Source organism: Siphateles boraxobius, unplaced genomic scaffold (assembly GCF_051911475.1).
Source record: "Siphateles boraxobius isolate OS27281-9 unplaced genomic scaffold, OSU_SipBor_1 66, whole genome shotgun sequence".
Lineage (NCBI taxonomy): Eukaryota > Metazoa > Chordata > Actinopteri > Cypriniformes > Leuciscidae > Siphateles > Siphateles boraxobius.
The window spans coordinates 24,426,252-24,446,786 of record NW_027509193.1 but is presented as its reverse complement, the minus strand read 5'-3'; the positions used below and the strand labels follow the sequence as shown (position 1 = coordinate 24,446,786).

Genomic DNA, 20,535 nt, shown 5'->3' with positions numbered 1-20,535 from the left:
AACGAAATATATAAATGTCATACCAAATTTCTATAGGTGACATTTTAAGCATTGACTATTATTATTATTATATTAAAACCTACAATTACAGCAGATTTAGGAATTTCTTCGAATTTCCTTTTAACTTCATTAAGTAAACTCACTTTGAATTATAATGACACATCCTGTGCACTACAGATTGAATTCACATTTACAAATCACTTCTTAACGGTGCACAAACCTGACACAGACACACAAACAAAGCCAATCCCTGGCTAAAAAAGACAAAAGAAAAGAGAAACCATTCCCATAAAAGAAAGACACTGCATGGAGACAAACATGAAATGGTCTTTTGGTAAAGCTGGAATATGGCAAGGCACTGTGCTTGAACTGATGCTGAATCAAAAGCATCTCTCAGAAAAACATCATCCAAAGATGTGCAGTAATTAAACCATTTTGTACTATGGTCTGTCTGAATATCATATACGGAAATTTACACATGCAACGTGTCTCTCTTTCTCCCAATTCATTGAAAATGTAATCTTACAGCGCTTCTTTTTTACTTCAGAATTCTTGATGTAACAACCAATAGATAAAATAACTAACAAAAGTTCAGTCATAACAACTGATTTTGGCAGACGAGATGTGCTATGCTGCTGCTGATCCTGAGCAAATGCAATCATTTGTTCAGCTTAGTCAATACAAAAAAAACAAAGGAAAGGCTGCTGCAAGAAATAAACAGAAATAGCAGATCTCTACAGGTGGTGATGGGGAGGAGGAGGGATGACAGAAGCTTTCACTTCACGCAGCGTGCCGATCACAAGCAAGGGTATGATATGTATGTTACACGGATTTGGAAGTACTTCTGATTAACCACGGCAACGTTGAAAGAACTAATCAGTGTCGGTTAGAGAATGTATCTAACCATATTACAGTTACTATCATTTTTATCCATTCAGTCAAAATTTATGCTGGAAACATCAATGACAAATTTAACTTGTCCAAGTTGGCACCATGTTCTATTAGCGAGATAATCTACGGCTATGCAGTAAATGCTTTACATCAGGTAGTTCTTTGCCTCACTTCGTGTAAAATCTTTTAATTAAAACCTAGTTGTGGACTACCATTACATATAGTAAGAAAGATGATGTCATCATGTTCATCTTCCAGAATTGAAAAAGTAATTCAGAATTCAAGATTACTATAAGGAGAGATAATTAAAGTAATTGTATTCAATATGAAGGCACTGATTTAGTAAAAAAGACACAAACATGAGGAGGGAGGAGAAGGGAAATGAGAGAAGGGAATGCAAAATGTACTGAAACAAAAAAGCAAAGTAGCAATCTTTTGACTGGATTTATGGTACTGCTGAGCTTCACCACTGGATCCAGAAAACAATAAACACATAAATATTGCAGTTCAAGCACACCGAATCTTGCTCTACATAATATACTGTTTATCTCCCCATTTCTTTTTTCAAAGTGAATAAGTTCTTCATCACTCTGTATTCATCAGAGTTGTAAAACCGGCAGACAGAATGACGGATTGGCTGCACATTTATTCAGTGAGGTTTAGGGATCTCTCTCCATGTCTTAAATTTGAAAAAGATGATGGCAAGTTTATCACTGGCTCTTTCTCTGCTCCAGACGTGTCATCTTTCTTGTGCATTGTGCCAACATTTTTCAGTGCAACGTAGCACATTTATAATATTACATATGCAAGCGCACACTTCCTCTTCACCATTTCCAATTTCTCTATCTCTTTCCCCATGGCCCTCCAAAATCTTTGGAGTGTTAGAGATGGAATGGATGTAGACAGACTTTCTGATCATGAAAATGCAGAAAGTAAACAATACAGCAGGTGATCTTTATGCCTTTCCTTCTATCCCTCCCTTCCAATGGGAACAGGAGGAATCCCAGCTACCGTACATAATTCCTTAAACATCCTCTTATGCAGTGGCTCTGCTTTGAAAATATAATTTTTTTTTAGACTTTTCATTAAATAAATAACTTTTTTTGTCAGTAAGCCTATACTGTTCTCTTATTTCCTGTACAAAGAACAGTTTCCATGGACCTATTTGTATGTGCTTTTTGGGATTTCGCAAAAAAACAATATTGCGATAAACGCTGGATGGAAACGCCAAGATAAACATTAATTCTAAATCTTTATCCAATAAGAAACATACACATAAACTAAGATAGAAAAAACACATTTACTGAATAAAGTCCTCATTGCGCACAAAAAAAAGTCATGTGACTTTGCGCACTGGGATGGCATAGCTTAGCCAATCTTGTTGCAAACATCTGAAATGCTGTTTTGGTCTGTCGTCAAAGTGGTTCGGTATAATTACCTGCCAGAACTGTCTTACACGACTGCGTTCCCAAACAGCAGACACCCAAAAGCAAGATAACATGATCACGTTTATTCCATTTTGTCGGCGTGCTCTGAGGTGCAAGTAATTGATTATATACGAAAATTATTATAGGTGGCTTCTCCTACTGGAGCAACTTCCATTTTTCTCATTGATATTTAGCGCCAGTTTATCAGGAAGTGACAATTTTGTTCTCTTCGGCTCAACAGATGGAAACGGTGCACAAATGTTTTATGACATTAAGTTAAATTCGCAACTTTGGAGGGAAACATAGCTAATAAATCATGAGAATAAGAGCAGTGCAGTTAGCACAATGGACACCATAGTAAGGAGAAAAGAGGAGGAGAAAAGAAACTGTGCACAAACTTAATTGGTTCCCGCATACATCATCAATGTGGCAAATTGAAATGAGAGGAAGAGAACGAGATTTCAATGTTCACTCATAAAAAATCTCCCAGAGGGACTCTACCCTAATAGCTGATCTGACAACACATGGACTTGGGGCCATAAAATAAGCCATCGGTCAGATCGTCAGAATAAAGGAATTTTAGAAGATATATCTGGTTATTGTCCATATCCTTCACAGGATAAAGCTGTGGTAAAATTTGTGCAATCGACCCTTCGCAAAGACCCGCCCCCCTTAGTTACTGTTGCTATGTCCGACAAGCTACGCCGCTCTCGCGCACACAACATGTTCTCACACAGTAAAAAATACATAGCGGATCAGAGAGGAGACTGATAATACGCTGACAGACAGGACAGACCAAGTAACTTTTCGGTTACTTTTGATATTAAACATATTAAACAAAGTCTCACCTTTCAAATTTGGTCATTTAAAAAAAAATGTAAACAATAAATACCGTTTTGTGGCTCTTTAATTTGTCGTGACAGATCGCTGTAGAGCTTCAGTTAAAGCTGCTCGTGAACCGATCATCTCTTCCTTCTAGTTAATTTATAGCATCAAATAAACATGAATAAACATAAGAAGGAATGTTGTTTTATCCGCGGAAAGGCGTCAGTATATTCAGTTTTTCAAGTTCAAATCCTCCCATGTTAATCTACTAACTCTCCTGACTGCTTTGTCGGACAAAATGGCGGATGTCAAAGTATGATTGGTCAGATCACCTGTCAATCAAGCTCCCTGCGAAAGGTCAATTGCTTTAAAGGGCATTCTTCCAAAAGAGCTGATAAAATGTACATTATTCCTTTTGTTCATTGTTCATTGAAAAAAGTCGATATTTCACTGAATAAATTTGAATTCAGCCTCAGCTAAACTTGTAACCTTTCAAATGCTAATTAATCTTTTGCTGGAAATTCTCAGTGCTGCTCTCTAAATCCTGAATGCTTTCATCTTCTTTGAAATATTGTACACACTACAAGGGAATTGGATTTGTCTGCACCATTACAGCATCACAGCTGTTCTTCAAGGTGTGTGTCTCTTGCAAATATTCACCGTATCCCCGGGGATGGAATCACGCTGAAAGCGCTGACAAAACCTTGCCCTAATCAAACACCTGTAAGACAATCAGAGTTTCTCCTGCAAATGAGGAGAGATGTTTAACATGGAAGAGCTCTGGGAAAGCTCAAGTGTACATGGTGTGATCAGGGCTGACTGTGTTTGTGTGTGTACCTGTTTCTCCCCACACAGGCAGGTATTCATCTTGCTGGATGTCCAACATGATTTCCAGGCCGTTGCCTGTGCCTCCTTTCATTGTAGTCCTTAAAGTCTTCCCCTCTTCGGCAGCGTTAAACATGTAACATTTCCCATATCGTGTAAACACCTGGAAAGAGGGAGAGTGAGAAAGAAAGTGGACTTCATTGATTTGTTTTATTATTCATTCATTCGTATCATGTTGATTGTCATAGACAATCACTGATATTGACAATAATAAATTTTGCAAGTGTATTTAAATACTATGAAATGCATATAACGAAAGCTTGGCAAGCAAATTGGCCAGAGTGTTTAAGCATTAATGTGAAGCTTGTATATTTTTTAAACTTACATGAATAATTTTGTATCAAAAATATGCATTTATTGAGCTGTAAAGTTGTCTGAATCATCCTCCTGAGATGGGAATACTCTTCTAGGCGGATGAACTTAATGTAATTCCTGTGGGTGGGATTTGCAGAAACCATGCAGCTCCACATAAACAGTGGTTTACATTTCACATACAATATTTACATCGTGTCCCTAATGTGCCCCCTGGTATTCCTCATCCAGATACCAAACAAAACTAAGTGGATATACTTTTTTTAACTGGTCATGACAAGAGTTGTCAAGCCCAGTTAAAATATATAACGTTAACAATATATAACCTGTAACTATAATTAACATATTAGGCTATAGTTGTCACAAGAGTCAAGAGTAATTATCAAGGTTTGAGTCTTTTTGTAAGCGCTTTGTTTACTTTTGAAAAGGTTTGACGTTTGCATTTTGAAACATGTATTTTCATTGCTGCAAATTATAGGCTTCAATATTCATAGGCCTTATAGGCTGCCATTAGTATTGTATAGCATAATGTGTTTCCCTGTGGTAATTAGCAGTCAGTATGCCACAGATGCAGTACAAAGAAATTAGTTTGAAATAACCCACAAATTTCCTTTAGAATTCTCCCAAAAATTAGAATTGACCCTTCGCTAAGCCACGCCCGAAAACTGCCACTAGCCAATCGTGTCTTAGCAACCGTAACTAGGTGCGGGAGGTCTCGCAAGCTTTCGAGCGAGGGAAACTTGCCGAAGCGCTGTGCGTATGGATTATGCAAATCTGATACCCGGTATCATAAAAGTTTGGACGGGAGAGTGGATTTTTTTTTCCTTCCCTAAAATCTAAAAGCCGAGGGGAGAAATGATGTGCGTGGATCAGCAGTGTGTGATTCACAACTACACGTCCACAGGCAGGGACGTGCACAGGAATTATGAGGGGCAGTTGCTCTGACCTGAAAAAAGGGCTTCCCCTTACGGCTGTCACTTTACGTTCGAAAATCGATTGCACAATCAATCGGATCAACCAACACAAGTTTCGAAAACGAAAATAGGGAATCGATTTTAACTGCCTTTTTTTTTTTTTTTTACCAAAAATGTGTTTTAGTGTGACAGATCAATACAGTGCACAGAACATGTAGGATGTTGGGAAATAACAATGTCTTTTCTGTTAACCAAATGCTTTTTAATATTCGCTATTGCTTCAGTGCAAGTGAACAAGCGCGTTGTTACCGTTATTTGTTGCTTAGTGACGTGTGTGTTTTCAAGCAAGCCAGAAATGCGCAGATTCTGCGCAATACGCTGTATTTAATATATCATGAGGACTCACGAGTTGTGTATTTGCGCTAAATCCACGCAGATTTGGCTTACACGAACTTCCCCAGCAAAGTGAGTAAACATAGAAACACGCAAAATTGGCTCGTGATATGACAGCGTTACCCGCCAAAGTTCATTTTTATCCGAATTTGGCGTGTGTCCATTTCAATCCTTGAATGTTGCACTCCTGTTTGTCACCTTGCAAAAAACTTCACGCCAGTAAATCATCAGAAATATTGCTGACTTGTGCAAGCGCCCTCCTTACTTTCGTCCTAATGCCTGTTAGTTGTCCGTGGATTTGTCAATATTTGCTGTTGAAAATGGAAACGTCTTTAGACATGGAAAAATCGATTTTACAATCGATTCAATGAACACATATGTCTCAAAAATCGAACAGGATTTTTTCACAAAAGTGACAGCCCTACTTCCCCTACATTCAGTTGTGCTTCTTGCTCGTATTCAGTTCTGATGGTAGGCTACTGGCAACTACGCATGATTTGTAGTATGATTGCGTAAAGGGAACAGGAATTCCGGTAGGCAACAGAATCGACTGCTAAAACCAGGGCCGATCCTGAACTCCCCCTTGGGCCCTAAGCAAAAGGGGCCCTCTACCTGACCTGTGACGCCGTGAGCTATGTAAACCATTTGCCATTGCCACACAATCACACCTGACACTTCAGTGCTCCCAATACAATCCTCCCTCCTTTAAACAAAACAGTCAAAGAATAAGTACAACAATATAGAACAGAATGAGGTTCAAACAAACAATATTTATTGAATAGAGTATTTTCTATAGAATGTTAAAGGTGCAAAACGCAGGTCTCTGAGTTTTTGCAGAACTACGCCCCCTCTGGCGACAAGCGAAACTGCAACCAGAGTTGTGCACGCTCATGGACCACACGCACACGCACGCATGCACGAGAACGAGCTGTTCATAAGTGAAGGAGCATCTGCCGCGCAGATCTTTGGTGTACAGCCAAAATGTCTTCAGTGGTAATAAAGTTATAAATCTGCAAGTCATTTCAAATATATGGAAGGAAAGACATTTGAGTAAATTACTCTTATGTGTGAGGGGAAAAACGGGGGTAGTAGTAAACTTTGTTTATGTTTTTACTGTATCCACCTATGATTGTATTGTTATGGAAACACATTCATAAACAATATAATTGATTACTTCGCAAAAGCTCAAAATAATAATCATACCATACACGGTTGGTCAACAACGTTCACTCAAATGTCTCAAGGTAATAAACAATCAAATGTCACCATGACGTTTTCATAAAAGCCAAACAGGCTAATCCGCCGCAGACTTGCGGGGTTCAGCCTGTTATTGATCTGCTAAGTAGAATATTCCAATAACAATACATCCTTTTTCTGTAATAATTTACTCAAAATTTCTGTCTAATTATCGGTCATTTTTTCAGCATGTTATATCACACTCAAGAATCTTGAACTGTTTTGCTAATCACTAAACTACATGTAGCGCTGATTTATTTAGTAGATATTTTGACAGGGACAATACACACTGACAAACATTAATGTGAAATGTGTCAATACTTTATTTAGTAAATAGTTAGTCTGCTAAACAGTATGAGTAAAGTAAAAATATTTACCCCTTTACCATTGTATTTCCCTTCCTGCAACGTTCAGAATAAAACATGTATTTAATCACAATACCAAAATATTTTACGTTTTCCTCGTTTTGATAGAATACGAGCTCCCACATACCTCATATATACTACATACAAAATGTACCACATTCACGGGAACAATTTGCTATTTTTACCGAAAAATACAATATAGCCAATGCAACGGGGTTCTTCCTTGTTGGTCAATGACATGAACACCATAGCATGTTAGCAATGGACACAAGGCTAACGTTACCGGTAGGACATACACAAAAACATAGTTAGCATCTTTTATTGGATATGTTTTATGTTTCATGTTGTACTATTCTTCCGAACACAATTCCTAGTTTATGAAACTGTTCACTAACAATGGTAGTAAAACCAATTCTGATTGTACGTGTATCTAGGTTACGCTAAAGCATTACACATTTTACGCATCGTCATTTGTTGTCATACATAGATTGGCCGTATCAAACATTAGAGACTGGGCTATATCTTACCGTTTTATCAAGAAAAAAGCCAACTGAGGATCCCGTTTGAGACCAAGAGCAGACCGCAGATCTCTCCATTTGTTGAATGCCTTCCCGAGGTTGACTCTCGTCTTACTCCGACGCCTGTCTGACTCCAATTTGGACCTTTTGGTGGCACTAGACAAAACATTTCTTTTCTTTACTTTACGTGGAGTTTGCGTTGGGGTTTGGAACGGACTACAAGCCGGTCTCTTTGAATCCATCTTCTACCTTTGACGCATGAGTTGTCTTCGCTGATGCGGAGAATGGCGGCGCCGGCGAATACACAAACCTGCGAGACATAGCCTGGTGAGCGTGAACGCGCATGAGGTCACGCCCAGTCTCAAATTCGAACCCGAATCCCTCTTATTTATTTTACTGTACAGGATGATAGAGGCAATTGCAGTGATCAGAGAAGGACTCATTCAGCCCATCAGGCAATTGTTTATGCATGTATGGGTTAGAAAACGTGTATTTTTAACATGAATTGTTGCGCAATGCACCTTTAACATAACAAGTGAATATTAGCGTAAACATAAATAAGAAGAAAATAATAAATTATAACCCTGAGCTTTGGCTTTTGGGATTAACTTTGGTTCTCTCTACAGCCTGGGTATTTTCTGCATCAGTATGATTTTTATTTATTTATTATTATGCATGTTGAAGCAATTCTTGATTTATGGTTATTATTTACTGAGGGATGTGCATCCATATTGACCAGTATGTCCAGCTAATCAACATTTTAAATTCAATATAGCCTATAAATCAATAGTCAATCAATGTCAAATTGTCAATACATTGCTTTCTATCTTGCATAATTAGTGCAGTTGTTTAGAGTTTTTAACTACACTGAGACTAGATAATCAGTTTCTTGTTTTATAAATGTGACTTTGATTGGGAGTGCCATCATTCACGTGCATGTATTGTACAGTATGTCTGGTCTCCACATATTTCTGCTTGAAAAATGCGAGTTTCATTTCGTGCACGCGCATATGAACGCACGATAACACACGCGACGCGGTTATGTTTTCCGAGCTGCAGTAAACAAACACCGTTGCACTTTGTCGTTTATCAAAAACAAACGTAATACATTTTTTTATTTTACTCTCACTTTTGTCAGGCACAAAGTGATGCAAGAGATGCACTGCCTGCCCAGCTAGGTTAGCAAGACCGAAAAACATCAAACTTTGCTGACATCAAACTTAGAGAGGAGAGAACACAAGTTTACCTGATTGTTGTTCCCGCAATTCACTCTCATGGGTTTTTTCTTCTTCCTCTTTTCGTGACCAGAAGGATAGTTTCGCTTCATTTTGTCATGGATGTTGTACACATTAATTGACACGCTATGACACGAGATGGAGGCGGGGCCTTAAGTAATTTGTGGGGTCTTACGCACCGGTCGCGTGCAGCGCTGCAGCCACGTAAACAGTTTGCCCTTCCCTTACTGACTTTCAAGTTCGGTGCACGAATGGAAGTGAATGAGGCTTTGCGATTTAAAAAAATAAAAAATAAAAAATTTATCTAGGCCTATGTGAAATTCTGCAGCCATTGTACGATTTTTTTTTTTCCTCGGAAGGGCAACTTGAGTCGAGAAGGGCATATGGGCAGTTGCCCGGGCAACCTGAGCAACCCCCCTGTGCACGTCCCTGTCCACAGGATTAACAAAATCACCGATTGCTTGGAAATAATGACGGTTCTTTGTTCATAATGCACATATTTTAACGTGAAATAAGACGATTAAAGACAAGACGGAGGCTCACTGACATACTTTAAAATATATTTCAGCATTTTGTTAATTGACTCAGTCAGGGGAAGTAACAGTTACTTCCCCTGACTGAGTCACTTTAACCCAATCCGATCGCGGCTCTCCCGGTGTTAGTGTTATTCCACAAGATTTATGGATAAACCGTTTGATTTATAATTATTAGATTAGTTTCACATTTCACTTACCCTGCTGTGCACGATCATCGCTGTTCCTCGATTTCTTTGTTTCTCATATGAATGGTCGGCGTCTGTGGCGCTGCTGATGCGACTATAGGCTTTAGCTTCAATTTTTATGAAATTATTCTCTAATCTGTTGCATATTATGTCGTGGATATATCCCTCGAATGCACACTGCATTCCCTTTTGTCTTGCTCTCTCAGATATTTCACATGTTCGCCAAAAATGACTAATTATCTCATTGGGAATGTCTGACACCGGTGCACACACACTGTACGTGCTAGACGCGAAAGCTTGACAGGCGTAGCAACAGTAACTAAGGAGGGCGGGGCTTAGTGAAGGGTCAATTATGTTATACTCTATGTCATGCACTCACCCTTATGTTTTTCTAAACCTGTATGGCTTGCTTTCTTCTGTGTAATGCAAAGGAAGTTATTTTGAAGATGTAGATATGAAGAAAATGGGGGGGGGGGGGGGGCTCTACTCCATTTAAAGTATTTTACTCACACAAAGCTGTCATATGACTTCAGAAGACTTTGAATATTGTGCACAAGTCATATGGACTACTTTTATACTGCTTTAATGCTGCCTTTTAGTCCTTTTGGAAGCTTCAAAGCTTTAGTCCCCATGCATTATAACAGCACAGAAAAGAGCGACCAGTGCATTATCCTTTTGTGTTCCGCAGAAAAAAGAAACTACAGGTTTGGAAGGACATTGTGAATTTTTGGTAGATGAAACGCCCCTTTAACATCATTCAGACTTGGATTTCTTGGCTTGTTTGTTTGAGGAACAGGATTAGAACTGTGCAGCATCTTTATCTTAAGATATGCCTGTTGGCTCACACTTAGATTATTAGAGAAAATACAATGAGTCTGCGAGAAATAGATAACATCTGATTCATTATCCAGGATGCAAAGTGAATCTCTCCGTCACCCTTCAGAGCCCTTCCACATTATAGCCCTCGAGGAAAGAGCAATAGAACAACCTCAATGTTCCCCATTCAGCTGACATGGAAGAGAGAGGACGGAGGGTTGGGTGCATTTATATTAATTTGCCAATGAAGGTTTTTTTACACAGCGAACTGAGCAGAAACAAATATAGGCATTTCAGAGTAATGAGGTGAAAAGAGACCATGCACCACCTTTACAAAACCTATCTAAACACCTATATCCCTTTCTTTCTGCTTTTAGCTAAAATGTGTGACTAATTTTATAGCAAGTTGACATTAGGGTGACCACCCGTCCCGCTTTGCGTTGTACGGCACAGCATTTTCACCCCTTGTCCCCCACGTCGCATATTAAGAAAATGTCCCGCATTTTCATCAGTCTGTTTGTTTTTAATTATCCTATTGAGAAAACATGCATGCGTTCTTTTGCTTTTTTAAGAAAGCATATTATTTATTATTTTTGCGCCATAGTTTTTCACCTATATTTAACAGCGCTTCGTCAGATGTACAAATACAACAGACTTTTTTAAATCCTATCCAATGGTTAAAAAGAAAGGAGTAAGTAGGTTGTGACGGCTGTCAATCAAAATGTGGAGCGGTGATTCGATCCATGTGTTCCCTTTCAGAAAACAAATGGATAATTCAGTAAATTAACATTTTAATTTAACAGAATTTATCAACTTGTTGCCTGCTGTGGTTGTTTTAATTCACATCCTTTCTAAAAATATGAAAGTTTTTGGTGTAATATATTCTTAATATATAAGACTGTCAATTAACTAATTTCATGTTGTTTTATATTTTATTTGTTCATTACTTATTTTGTTGGATTTTAACTTTAATTTTTAATTGTACGTATATATATATACAAATACGAGATATACAAATTTTAATTTAAATGTCATGTAAAATAGACATGTTATGTTACATTGTGGTGTAATTGTGTTGTCTGGAAGGGACTAAATAACAAAGTATTTTTATCAGCCGAAATGCAGAATACAAATGTTTTTATTAAGTTAAATAGACATTATATAACAGTTTCAGGTTATGTTTTGTGTTGGTAACATGTCCCACATTGTCCCACACAAACTTAGTAATCGTCCCACATTTGGTTGGTTTGTTGGTGGTCACCCTAGTTGACATATAATTAAGGATATACATGGTGGTACTAGATCTCTCAATCAGAGCTGCAAACTATTGGCTCAAAAGTGAGTGTTGAACGTTTTTGGTCTTTCCTTAAATTTAAGCGTGAAGCTGTTTTTGGGAAAGCTGCTTTGAAACCGTGTCTTGCCAAAGACTTGTGTGGAGAACGCTGCCCACCTGATCTAAGATCTGCAAAAGAGCTTCTTCTGTCTAGTGTAGGAGCTTGATGGATGGATGAATGATTGAGAAGGTTTCTTCTTACAGCATGTATGTACACACGCAGAGACATTCAAGATAAATCACCATAGCCTGCAGCTGCCAGACCACAGCCCACAAAATCGACATGAATATTCAGTCTCATCCTTTATGCCTGAGCTAGCGCTAGCCGAGATCACCCTTCTAAGATAAAGAGAGAGAGAGTTAGGGCTGAGGGAAAGGAATGTTTAAGACGCTGTAGGCCACATAGTCCTCATTTGCTGCAATGACTGACAGCTTCTTTTTCTTGCTCTCTGTTTTAAATTCAATTTAATTTTAACTGACAAGACAAACAGTAGCAAGGATTTCCGCTTAAGAAGGCTTGCGGCTTATTAAATAGGGATATAGCACCAGCAACTTAAAAGCTGTCTTTCCTCATAAAAACCGAAGACGTCTCTTTGGAACCAGACCATCGTTTTAGGATTTAAACCATACAGCTTTGACAATGAGCTAATAATGAAACAATTTAATCCAAATAACTAAAACCACCTTTACACAAGACGCAATTTGAGGGTGTCTAGTAATCGCAGTCTTACAAAATTAGGTTTTAGCAGGAGTTAGCAGAAGCTATAACAAGAACTAAGCATCGCAAAATGACATCTACTAAAAATTCTCACAGAATACTGAGATATATGAAGCACACAATAAACATCACCCTTTAAAATAGTCAATAAGCCAGCTGTTGTTTGGAATAAAGGCGTACTATCATTACCACTCAGCGATTAGCATGTTAACATTCAGAATCATTGTAAACATGCCAATAGTCATTTGCTATTATTGACCAAGGATGCTTCTTCGAACTAACAGCAAACAGCAAAACATTTAAGGAAGCAAATTAAATACTTTCTTAATAGCCTTTAAAACTCGTGATTAAACTAATTTAGAAGAGTAATGAAACTCAAAAAGGTTCCATTTTCACTTTCCACAGAAAATAAATCTTCCATTAGTCCTGAAGTTTGGTGTTTTCATGTCAAGATTAGACAACCTCTGTTACCTCGAGGTCAGCAGGTTCCTGTTGAAACACAGGATATGTTATAAAACACATGAATTCACTTTCAATTAACTTGCAAGCTCATTACCACGTCACATTTGTGACATCTTCAGGAGCGCCTATTTGAGATCCGAATGTTTATGCATACGCTCCTGTGTGAGGTAAATCAAGCTCATTTGCTGGATTGTGCGCTTCTGTGAATAATAAATACAAATCTCATTAAACATTCAAAGAAAGGAAGCGGTTTGAGTGTTCTAGAACAAAATGTCGTGACCTGGTTTGAATGATGCCCATTGCATTTAATGACACAGACAGAGGCGCTATTAGTGCAGGCTCTTGTGTGGCTGTAGGCAAGAGGAGCTTGACTGTGGCAGGGCTCTTTTGTGCAATCTCTGACAGGTGAATGTGTGCCGGGTTGACTGTAAGAATATGAGGAATACATCATGATAATCATATTTAGGCAAAGCAGTAGGAGATAAAGCACAACTTGATGTTCACAAAAGGTTATGTTAATTTACATCTAGCAGCTCTCTCTCTCTCTCTCTCTCTTCTCTCGTTCAAGGATTGGATTAAGAATATAGATGTATGAATAAATCAGGTTAATCTGAATATTGATGGGGTCCATGATTAGATGCAATTTGGAGTGGTTTGGACCATCTTTTCGACTGCTAACTACCATGTTAACAGAGCACGTTATGAACGCACCCTGTGGAGCTGATCACCTTTTATTCTTGCCCTAAATTTTTTTATTTACTGACTGATCATGTATTATGCAGATCGTCTCTCTGAATGACAGGATATTGTGAAAATAAAGACTTTGCCCCAGGGGTCTTAATCCTGCAGAGTGAAATGTGGTCTTTTCTGCAAATGTTCACATTAAGTCATCCTCAAAATTGGAGAAGTTTCAACTGGTGTGCCAGAAGCATTATGTTTTTGCCTTTTTTCATCTGAAGATCTGGAAGTGCACTATGATGTCTTATCAGTCACCGGCCTGGTGGGTTTTTTGCACCCTTGTCGCTTGCCACATGGATTATCTTCTTCAGACATGCCATCGTTTTCTCATTGCATTTGCTGTCTCCAGGCCCCTCCTCCACTCTTTTATTCCACTCCATAATGGGTGTTTATCTCTAAAGTGGCTTTTGCACCATGAAGTTTCTGTTATGTTTCCATAGGATAAAATCTCAGTTTAAGTTATTACTGTGCATATTCTAGGACAAGAGCGAGTTAGAAATAAAAAACAATGTAAAAATGATTCTTAGATCAAATAAATCAAATACAAAAACTTTATTATTGCAGTTTTTAACTAAAAAACACAAGTATCTCAAATGCAGCTTGTTTTATTGTTGTTTTTACCTTTCCAAACAAAACACAATCATTTCAAATGCAGCATGTCTATTATAATATACTTCATATCGTTTAACAAGAACATTAGTATTAATGCATTTTCACATTTGATTTACTGTTAAGGCATGTAATGAAAACAATTAAAAAACACTGCAAACAACTTGCACAGAAATCTTATTATGGATACATTAATTAATTGTATTAATGTTACATTTTTACAATGAAATTGGAATTGGAATTGTTACAATGATGGAAGTTTTTAAGTCATGGCAACCAGATATTTTAAGTCTTTCAAGGTCTTTCAAGGCACTTTCTTAAAATAATTCATCAAATTAATTCAACTCAACAACAAAAAAAGTTTTGTCTTTATTTTAAAGTTTTTATTTAAGTTATTATTATTATTTTTTTTACAATGAGCAGAGGAGAGCAGAAAAGTTCTTGGCTGTTGATTCGATCTTTGAGTGGAAGAGAAGTGAGTCCAGACGCATTATATCCTTACTCTGGACAGCGAGTGCCAGTGCCTTGCGGCTAATGGCATAATGCCAGGATATTTTTGACAGTCAGCCACCCAAACCTGCTCGGCCTCATGATTTCACACGGTCAATCACACCATCACAAAATCAATGACATGCTGACATTTTTATGGCATCACCGTTCACACACAAACTCAACTCAACATTACAAGTAGGCCTCCTTCCAACTCCCCAAAGTTACTTAACCACTGCACCTTCAGTAAATGGAAAAATTCTGTTCCACAGAAGAAAGAAAATCACACAAGTTTTGGAACAACATGAAGGTGAATAAATGATGACAGCATTTTCATTTTTGTGTGAAATATCACTTTAAAATGCTGCGGCCATAACACCTCCACAACAGCCATCATGTCTAAAGCTGTCAGTTCTTTTAAATCTTAAAACATCAGTGAGAAGAAAGTATAACTTTCAGCCTTCAGTGAAAATTACAGAGAGAAAATATCTCGAAATGCACCTCTTTATCCCACATAATAGAATAAAAAAGACTAAGTAGGAAACCAGTTTCCTGATTACCACAGTATTGTACCAGACCACCATTTCAACTAAAATGACATAAACAGGTGATACAACACTTATATCCTCAGACAAATTCCCATTCCGCCCCAACAGCTCGCCAAAGGATGGAGCAATGATGGGAAAATTCAAATCAGGACCGTTAAGTACCAGTTAAGCACTTTTATCAAAGCCAAAGAGGACTGAAGCGTTCTGACCGCCTTTATCATTATGTGGTCCTGCTTTTGTTCCCCTGAATCGATTTCCGTTCTGCAGTGGATTGTCACAGGATTGAAAGGAGGGAGTATGTGCAGGGTGTTTACCGGCAGTTGTGTTTATAAAAATCTGTAGAGTTGCAGGGTGAGCACTTTGCTTCACGGAGCATTAACAGTGATGGGGTAAATAATTCATAATATAGCACTGACGAAACGGGAACACAACAGACACACAAATTCACACTGTCACATGCAGACACAGTCAAAGACAGGTTTAGTTAAACTTCATCTTCACATCCAATTAAACAAATAACTTTACTGGACATGCAACATAATACAAATTGAATTTGTATCACCTCTTTCATAAATGTTATTGCAGTTATATGTGCTTATAGTTCTAATTAAGGTTCTGAGGAGGGAATGTAACTAGTAATATAGCCAATAAAGCCTAATGGTTGGACAGAAGAAGATAGTGAAATGTCGACAAAAAAATAATCTTTCTAACATTCATTATTTTTGTCTATTTCTGTGCATTCAGTGTTACTGTGAATTCAGACAGTGTCCGTGTGGATTCATCCATATATCATTTATTTATACTCTCTGCCACTCATTTAATGCCCTCTTTCATTTTTTGCTTATTTATCTATTTTAAGTAACTCAAATTATTGTTTCTGTCCATCTTTCCTAGTTCAACTACAGCACATAGTCAGCTGACACTGCAGCAACAGCCTATTTGAAAAGATTTCATTAAAAATATCATAATACTGCACTTTAAAATGCAGCATAAGACATCACTCAGTATAGTCATTATGAGTCAGAGACCCTAGCTCTGTTCCAAATCCTTCTGAGCTGCATACGAAGGCAGTATTTCAAGCTTAATAGGCACACTCCAGACACGGAGACTAGTTCAAAAGGTTGACAGCATAATTATACAGCCTACTAAAATACCTTGTTTTTTTTTTTTTGTCAAATTCTAGGTCAGCATTGCATGTATCCTTATAGTATTCGATAAAGTAGTCTGCAGCAATATACTGTGAATTAAAGGTGCACAAAGTTGACACTCAGAGTGCCACAGTCACGTTCAGTTTGTTTTGTTTTCACTCAGTCACGTGTTTCCTTTGTCTAGTTTTCCACCACTTATGTGTTGCCGTGGTTACTGATATGATTAGTCTTCTTAGTTCAGCTGTCTCCTAATTAACCTTATTTGTGCCACTATTTAATTTCCTTTGGTCCCTGAGTTCATTGTTGGTTGTTGTCTGTGCATTAGCATGCTGTTTCATATGTTGGCTTGTTATTCTGAGTTCATAATAAATCTTTGTTGATAAAAGTGTTACACGGAGGCTGTGTCCCAAATCACACCTTATATTCACTATTCCCTACATTAGTTTACTAATATAGTCCTTTTGACAGAGTGAATGAAAACAAATGAGTGAATTCAGACACTGATAAACACCTGCTGTTAACAAGCAGAATCACTGAAGGAAACAGAAACAACAAGTACATAAAACAGAGAAACACAAGAACTACAACTGACTACCAGCCACAGCTCACATCAACTGAAGATAAAAAGTAATTAAATCTCACAATCTCATGAAGGATGATTAAACAACTCCAAAAACAGAATTACGGTTACAAATATTCAGTTAGTTTGTTCTTAGTTTCGTTTTCATGGACTTTTAGTTTGTTTTCATCAGTCACATGTGTTTCTTTGTTTGAATTTCCCACTACTTTGTCTCTATGATTAATGACATGATTAGTTTATTGTTTCAGGCTATGTATTGTTAATTTACCTTGTTTGTGATACTACTTAATTCATCCCTTTCCTGTGTTTGGGGTACGGTGTCGTTTGAGTTAGTGTTTGTTAATGTGTTGTTACTACCTTCTGTTATTTTGCATGTTGGATTATTATTAGACTCTGCATTTGAATTGTATCCTGATCTTCATATGTCTGTCAGCAACCGTTCTAACAGAAGACCAGACCTAAATGGATTATGCAGCAGAATTTGCTGTGATTGCCCAAAGGGCGATGATTAAAAACCTTCATGAAACGTGTTGAACAGGTGTGCTGCTAAACATTTTTGTAGAAACCATGTTTTTTTCAGGATTATTTGATGAACAAAGTTAAAAAGAAAAGCATTTATTAGAAATATGTATTTTTTTTGTAGTAACAATTTAAAAGTCTTTACTGTCACCTTTGATCAATTCAATGCAAGCTTGCTGAATGAAGGTAAATTCAGATAAATGCTAAATAATTATAATGAAATGTTGATTATAAATAAATTATATTTTGTGCAACACTGAAAAGTACTGATAACAATATTTTACTGATGTTTATTGAAATTATCAATAAACTCGTTCACTCCATAATTGTGTGTGCTCTTTATTTTGTGGTTATTAGCCAAGCAGAATGCTGCTAACATCAAATTCTACTGCTGTATCAGTTGTGAGTCAACTCATGTTGTGTCATTATTGCAATAGCCATTGAGTTGCTATAGAGCATTAGAAGAAAGCTGCTTGTGTCCATAGGCAGTAGCCAGTGAAGCAGCTCAATAGGTATTCTGCAGGCATGTAATCATTACAGCTAGAGCCCGTGACAACGTCCAGACATTACAACCATGACATACCAAGCCCTCAATAGAAAATTAATAGCCCGTCTTTCATATTCTGTTCTACAGTCTCTCTCACACTCACTCTCTCTCTTGGGTTATAAAATAGACCATCCTCTGTCACAACACCATCATCTTCCCTTTCTCTACCTGTCTCCATCTCTTCCTCTCCGTTTTTATGTGCAAAAGACATTTCAGCCCTGACACCACCCCTTCGAGTACGTTTCTATCCCAGCTGTCAGTCAAGGAGTCTTGCTGCCGTGGCAACAGGCGATGACCCTGATTTAAGCTCATCAATCACCATGCTTAACCTGTGGCGTAATTTACTATCTTAATCAAAGCCGTTCATCACACACACTTATATTTACACAACTTTTGAGTAGTTAGCTACACAACAAGTTACATTAACATCACCCTAAACATTTTAAAATGTAAAAATCATTTACTCACCCTCATGTTGTTCCAAATCTTTATGACTTTCTTTTTTCAATGGAGCCCAAATGAAGATGTTAAGAATATTTCAACTGCTTTGGTCCATATAATAAAAGGTAATGGAGTCCGAAACTAATCTGGATCCCATTGACTTTCATTGTCATATATATAAATATATAAATAAAATTTCACGCAGCTTTGAAACAACATGAGGTAAGTAATGACAATGTTTATACACAGTATATATAATTTAACTATCCAATAATATCATTTAGAATCAAAGCTGTGTTTTAAATAGCAAAAATATAAATACATTTGAATGGAGGAAAAAAAAATCTCAATTAAGGAGATGACATCAAATGTGCCACAATAAATATAACTTGAACCTACAATGTACCATAATTTATATAATTATACACTATAGGATCAAAAACAAAAATGAATGGCAGCTTTTTACTTGAAGGCCGCTCAGGGCAAAGCAATAAAATGGAATGAATCATACTTCGCAATGCTCCATGACAGAAGTGAGTGTGTTTGATTATTGCATCAGCTCGCATGGCAGTAAATATTAGCATGCTAATATTTGGTCATGCTACACAGCTACTTGATGGGAAACAAAATGAATATAATGCCTCTGAAAACATCTTTGTTAGTAGTAACACTAATCCCCAACACTGATACACAAAAGGTAGTTCTTAAATTAGAAAGTAGCTTCTGTATATGTCAAAGAAAATTCTGTGAGATTTTTCAGGCATGATGGAAAACATGACATCAGATACAAATAAAATATAGAGCAGACGAAAAGGTAAGAGCTCCCCATTCGTCCATGGACGCCCAGACTAAAGAAAGAGACTGCATGACGGGAAGCAAGACAGCAGAGCTCAGGGATGGAGGGATGGAGGGATTTGGGCTTGTCGGTGATGATATAGGCTGTGAGTGTTAGAGGAACATGTTGAACGAAAGAAAATGTTAAGCATGAAAGCCCAAGAGTCTAGCAAACATAAGCACAGACATTTGAAGAGACACTGCATGCATCTCTGATGAGTTGTTTTGAGGGTCACTTCAGTTGAAGCTCACTAACTTGCCAAATCCTTACTGTTGTTATCCCCCCTTTCCCTCAATTTGCTCAACTGTCATTTACTTATTTACTGTAGAAACTCACTCCAGCAAAGGCCATCCATCACAAGTGTCCTGATCTTCATTAGTTTCAACAGAAGTGTTGCTGAGATCATCATGATCTGCAATGCAGTGTTTGCTGTGGAAAGTGTTCAGACTAAAAATGAAAACCCCTAGAGCTGTACTGGATCTATTCTTCCTCATGTCTGATGTTCACACCAACCAGTTTAAATAATGAAGCTCAACTACTACCCCTCCTATAGACATTTTGCTCCACTGCTCCTCTTGGACACGATACAAAAACCTCCATCATACTGTACACACAATGGCTCAAAGATGCTTGGCATCTGCCTGATTGTTTCATCCCGTTTCCACCGATTTGAGAGGTGGTGCACTGACAGTGAATGTGTTTAACCTTCCACGGGGCAGTCCATGCTTCCCCCAGCAGTACAATAATGACGTGCACTACACACCACTGGAACCTTAAGAGGGTTATTTGTATTTAAACAAACTTTAAAATTGACCTTCATAGGAAAGAGTTCAGTTGTTTCAGTCATATTAAAGAAAATGCTTGACTTGAATAAATCCAGTTCATTTAATGTTACAAAATGTTGTAATTGAGTAAGTGAAATAAGTAAGTTGTAAGTTGTTTGTTTTAAATCTAACCCTTATGTGGCAAGGCGGGTTAGATCCCGCCCTATTATTTGTGGTTGTCACATGAATGATGGGTGTTTATCTAC

At 37.6% G+C, this 20,535-nt stretch overlaps 1 protein-coding gene across 4 annotated transcripts in view; it reads right to left on the bottom strand.

The window, feature by feature from the left end:
• asic2 (acid-sensing (proton-gated) ion channel 2) overlaps positions 1–20,535 on the bottom strand; it is a 453,225-nt gene that overhangs the window by 82,001 nt on the left and 350,689 nt on the right. For all 4 annotated transcript variants that reach the window (XM_077213195.1, XM_077213194.1, XM_077213196.1 and 1 more), the window contains one exon: positions 3,981–4,131. In XM_077213195.1, the coding sequence (XP_077069310.1) occupies positions 3,981–4,131 (151 nt within the window). The remainder of the gene's footprint in view (positions 1–3,980; positions 4,132–20,535) is intronic.